The sequence below is a fragment of the Bubalus bubalis genome, chromosome 11 (genome assembly GCF_019923935.1).
Source record: "Bubalus bubalis isolate 160015118507 breed Murrah chromosome 11, NDDB_SH_1, whole genome shotgun sequence".
Taxonomy (NCBI): Eukaryota; Metazoa; Chordata; class Mammalia; order Artiodactyla; family Bovidae; genus Bubalus; species Bubalus bubalis.
The window spans coordinates 78,593,375-78,599,374 of record NC_059167.1 but is presented as its reverse complement, the minus strand read 5'-3'; the positions used below and the strand labels follow the sequence as shown (position 1 = coordinate 78,599,374).

General features: G+C 40.2%; 1 gene segment (V, D, J or C); it reads right to left on the bottom strand.

Annotated features, from left to right (window-relative positions):
* Positions 1–784: 784 nt before the first annotated feature.
* LOC102397563 lies at positions 785–1,422 on the bottom strand. The segment is given in 2 exon segments: positions 785–1,143; positions 1,310–1,422. Coding segments are annotated over 2 exon segments (414 nt in total).
* Between the last annotated feature and the right edge of the window lie 4,578 nt (positions 1,423–6,000).

Genomic DNA, 6,000 nt, shown 5'->3' with positions numbered 1-6,000 from the left:
TTGCATTGTAGGCAGATTCTTTACCATCTGAGCCATCAGAGAAGCCCAATATGGTATTAAACTGGTGGGTTATTTGGAAATATGCAAAATGAGACAGGATCAGATAATTGATCAGCTTCATATACCTGGAAATTACTAAGTAAGAAACTCAGATCCTAGAGTTCGCTTACTTATTCATTAATCACAATTACAATATAAACTGGAGGAGAGACCAAGTTTAGTAGTGAATTTCCCCTATCAATGCTTCTTCCAGATATCACAGCAATTTTTAAAAATGCAAACAGCCACATAGTAAAGAAATGACATACAGAAGTCCATGTAGTGGGAAGTTTGAACTAAAACAAAACCAAAATCTCCAATGAGTTAAATGAGACAGAATTGACTGTTCTGGTATAAAACATGCAGACTTCCATGCCAGGTGTGTGAGACAGCATATCCCCGTATTACATTCATGCACATAAGGAAATACCATAAAGACTAGTTCTTAGGATGTAGCAATAGTGAGGGGTAAATATTACCCAGGTATAACCACCTTATTTTAGATAGGTTTGAAAACTATCTAGTTTACTTGGAATCACAGGGAAAGAGGAGGCTAGGAACTGGAATTAATGATATGGCCAGTATACTGGTGGCAGTGGAGATTAGTGATGTTTAGGAACTGTCCAGTTGGTTGAGGGAGCTACAGTGATTGGAATGCCTGTTTATCTATGTCTGCATTTCCCCCTGATTACAAAAACACTGTCATTCATTGAATTTCCCTTTTCCTCCTGACAATGGCTCTTCGTCAATGCCAGTCCCAGAGCAGCAGCAGGCACGTGTTTGGGTATGGGCTGCAGAGGGCTGAGGGGCACTGTGTGGAGGCACAGAGGTATGTAGCCGAGTCTTCAGGCTGGGATCCTCTGATGCACATGGAGCTGTAGTCCTCCTTAGTATTCAGAGTGACTCTCACTCGTCCTTGCTTCTTTTCATCCCCATTTACACTTATTACAAACAAGTTTTTGGTGCTCTTTGCAGGTTCCCATCTGTACCCGTGTAAAGCATAGAAAGAGCTGGAAGGGAAACTGCAGGTGAAATTGGTGCTGTCTTCTTCCTGAACCCACAGCAAGGGAGGACGCTGTTCCACAGTCAAGAGGCTGCTCACTCCTGTTCAGAAAGACAAGGTCACACATAGAAACTGATTTCTCTACAGAGTGTTCATTGCCTTCACACATTCCCAAATATTAGAATCTTGAGGTGCCTGACTGCATCTCCCTCCTTCCCCATCACCACCCAGACTGTTCAGAATGTCTTCAGCAGCCCCAGGACTTACGGCCAAGATGAAGCCACAGGATCAGCCATGAGGCTGGCAAAGTGTTCCTCTCCATTTATCCTGATCAAGTATCCTCAGCAGAGGAACAATCTGCAGCCTAGATCTGTGAAACATGCTGCTTCAAAAAATAGGTTTCTGTACCTGGTTGCCCAACCAATCAGAGACAAGACCACATACGTGTGCTAGAAACACACCAACCATCTCTGCCCTAGAATCAGTTTCCTGTGATTCAAAATGAGGGATCAAACACTGCTTTCTTGAGACCAACTTCACAAACATTGAGATGAGCAAAAACTTTCCAATTCCCCAAATAGAAATGTTCACCCACGTAATGTGCTGAATTTTCTTTTGCTTCATGTACATTATTCTAATATGAAAGTAACACAATACAGTTACTATTATTCCTAATTTACAAATAACAAATAGCTCAAAGAGTTTGGGTGATTAACTCAAGGTGAAATATCAGGGAAGTGGCATAGTAAGAATTAGAACACTTATCTATCTGGTATGGAGCATATCGTGTTTGGAATTTGTCATGCCCCTACGTTAATGATATTCTGTAAATGTTTTCAATGTCAGAGGTTATATGTTTTAAAAATAATAGGAGTCTACTTGTTGATTTTCTTTGTTTTTTTAAAAAGAATTTTCTTGATGTCAATCATTTTTAAAGACTTTATTGAATTTGTTATAATATTGCTTCTGGATTTTTTTTAATTTTGGGGGGTGGGTGGGGACAAGGCATGTGGGATCTTGGCTCCCCGATCAAGAATCAAACCAGCACAGCACCCACTGCACTGGATAAGCACTTCAAGGACAACACAATACTGTATTAAGATAGAGAGTTACTCTTGGGATGAGGAAAGGCCTGTGCTCTAAGTAAGGTATGGAGGGAGGGCTCCACTCTGACCCTTACTCTGCAACACCAGGCAAGGTATTGAACCTCTCTCATGTTCAATTTCCATTTCTGTGAATAGTCAGCATCCTTCTGCTGGGCACTGGGCTCACATTGGCATTAATCATCTCATTCACTTCTCCTAAGAACCCTGCATGGTAGATTCTATCAATATCTACCTTGCAGATATGAAGAAACTGATGCATAAAAATAATTAAGTGATACTCCCAAGATCACTCAACTAATGAGTGGTAGGTCTGGAAACATAATCCAAGTCTTCCATCTCAAGCACTGTTACACTGCCTCCCTAAAGTAATGTGGGCCCAACTTGAAGGGTTAGGATAGGAGCTGAGTGAGAACACACCTGAAAACTGCCTCGCACAGCACTTCCCCAGCGTGGGCTCTCAGTCAGCTACAGGCAACACACAGAACGCTGAGGACTGGGAGCCAGACTCTCAAATTGCAAATGTGTCTATCCACAAGATAGAGCTTAATATTTTTTGAGGTATATTTGGCAGTTTAAATCGTAGATTTCATGTATTTTCATAAGTTTCCATGGTCTATCATGTTCTTACTGTTCAGGGAAAATCAGTTCATTAGGGTGTTATATTGAGAGATTGAGATATTGTTGTTGGAGTGAGTATACCAAGCAGTGTTTGCCATGATTGCTTAGTTTTTTCCCCATTATTGAGTCTTGCTCCCATTCTCAGAATATTTCTGTACTATACTACAAGAAAGGACAAAGCAGTAGAAACTATTTCACTTACCAGAAGAAGAAGGGAAAAAGAAAACAACCCTTTGTGCAATAATTCTGAGCTTCCTTTCCAAGGTAGCCTATTACTTGCCAGCCAAAATCATCGCATGTAAGATGTTACAAGAAAACATGAAGATACTTTTTGGCCAACCCAATATTTGTCATTTGAAGTCAATCATTTCACATCTGGCCAGTAATCTTGCCTGGAAAATCCCATGGATGGAGGAGCCTGGTAGGCTGCAGTCCATGGGGTCGCTAAGAGTCGGACACGACTGAGTGACTTCATTTTCTCTTTTCACTTTCATGCATTGGAGAAGGAAATGGCAACCCACTCCAGTATTCTTTCCTGGAGAATCCCAGGGACGGGGGAGCCTGATGGGCTGCCGTTTATGGGGTCGCACGGAGTCTGACACGACTGAAGCGACTTAGCAGCAGCAGCAGCAAGCAGCAGCAGCAGCAGCAGCAGCAGCAGCAGCAGCAGCAGGCAAAGATTAAAAACCAGCCAGTTGTCCCGAATCTTCTCTCTCCTATGATTTCTGCATTGAGACGTTTACTGACTTTGGTTGAACAATGGCAGCCCCTATTGTGACTAGCGTGCATGCGTACATGCTTAGCCTCTCAGTCTTTGAAATCTTTGGACTGTAGCCACTCAGGTTCTTCAGTCCATGGGATTCTCCAGGCACATAGTACAAGTGACTGGGTTTGCCCGCAGTTTAACCCATGACCAAGAGAGGGCAGCAAGGTGCCCAGTGTCAGCCTCACAAAATATTCAGCAGGACACCAGGTGGCAGTGCTTCAGCTTTCACTCTTGCTACGCAGTCGCTGGAGCCTGATTCTCTGGGAATGCAAATAGTAACATTAAGATAAAGCAGTCATAAAGGTGTGACATTTGAGTTTTCAGAGGTGCACCATGTAAATGTTGTGAGGGATAGCGTCACAGCAGAGAGGGCAAAGGCAAGGGACACAGGTCTTGATATACAATATACTTGGAGTGTTTAAGGAGTGATATCTCTTCTTTTTCTGTAGCCTCTGTTTTTCCAGGCACACTACAACTAACAAACTTGCTAAAGCATTTAGCACCTAAGTGGATAGTGGATGATTTCCTCATCTACTGATCCTGGGGCAATTTGTACCTAGGTTTACCATCTTCTTTCCTAGTTGCCTTTAGTTTCAAGTTTAAACTAGTATAATGTCACCATCACTGAGACATCCAGCTGCCCTGTCTTAGATCCAAGTGCTTCTCCATACCCAAACTTTCTCTTTAGGAGCCCTCTAAGATGGTACACTCTGGAAGACAATAAAAGTTTGGGACACTCTTCACAGTTAGAAAAGTTATGTCTCACTTCTCAAAGATTAAAAGAAATAGAACAATAAAATCTGTCTCATAGGGTTTTAACACTTAAATTAGATAATGGATTGTAAATTCATCCCATGCCTTACTATATTATAGTAAGCTCAATAAATATCAACTTTCTTTATTCTACTAAAGAATACCTTTCCTTCAAAGTCCGCTTTGTGACTTACTTTCCCCGCCGCCCCCCCACCCACCCACCCACGCACATCAGTTCAGTAATGGAAGTTTCCAGGATATTTACTTAATCACTTCCTTTCTTGGAGACAGTCATTATTTTTCCTTATCCTTTTGGTGTCATATACATATAGCTCCATTGATACATTCAGGCTGAAAGGACACGGATGGAACAGATGAGATTTGATTTTGGTTTCCGTAAAAACAGTAAAATCAAGGTCATATTGCATGTTTACTACCTATTGGATATAATATTTCTGATTGGATCTCTAAGATTTTGCTATTCTTATTGCTATTTTCTCTTCTTATTGATTAATGCGCTTTTAATATATCCTGCATTTGAGTCCTTTTTCAGGACTGTGTATTGCACACATAGCCTTCCAGTTGGGCCTTGACTTTTCCCTCTCTTTGCAGTGATTTTTAACAAACAAAAACAATTTTAAAATATACTTTCATGCTCATAAGAAGCTCTTGAAACTTTTATGTTTTGTTTTCTTTAGAAATGCTTACGTTTTGTGACTGTTGTTGCCTGTGATAAGTCAAGTATCATTATTAATGATGTTTCCCAGAATACAGCATATCAATTTCCCCTGAGTATTAGTAAGAGTTTTACCCACTAAAATAGACACTTGGATTTGTCTTCAATGCTTTGCAAACTTCTGCCAAAACCACAGAGGTGAACTTGCAGAATTCCTTACTCCTCTTTATTACTTTCCATATAGCGTTGTTCCTGAATAAGGAGCTTGTTTTATATGAAGTTAAGTACAACAGTGAGTGGAGATTCTTGCTATGAGCAGAGATTACAGAATAGGTAATGCAGGAGGTAGTTATAAATACCAGTTACAACCTTGTGGCCATTTGCAGTAACAAAAAATATAATAGTTATGAAATTACTTTCATTTTATATGAATATATTTATGTATACATTAACCATTTTTAACTTCCATCTCCAGTTTTCCTGCCTGTAGTAGCATAAAATGTGTTACTGTAAGTTAATTTTTATCTCTTTGTATCTCAGTAGTCAAGTTAAAGAATTCAATGGATCCTCTGATTCAGCTATCAGAGGAAAGAGCATCACCCCTAAATGGATAAATGAACTTGATATTCTCTTTGAGGGGGATAGGTTGCTTTGGTTGATTGAAGAAATAATTACATCATGTTAACAGGAAGCATAATTTTCCTGTTGTCCTTATTAAAAAGTAGTGTTGTTTAAGGAGGTACTGATGAATACTTAGTTAACAAGGAGGGAAGTTAACTAGTTAAGGTATTATGGTAGCTTTGTACTGTTTCACCTTAACTATCTGGAAATCTATTTCCTTGAATTTGCTTCCCTTTTCTGTTCTGGGTTAGGATTGGCCATGAAAGAGATTTGTGTAAGTTTTGGAAGGTACTTGCGATGAAGTAGCCATATTTTTATGTTCCGTGGGTTGGTGCAGAGCTCCAGGGACTGGCAATACATAATGCTGCTGATGATCTGATAGTTAAACTTATTATTGACTCATAACTCTTCTACCTCC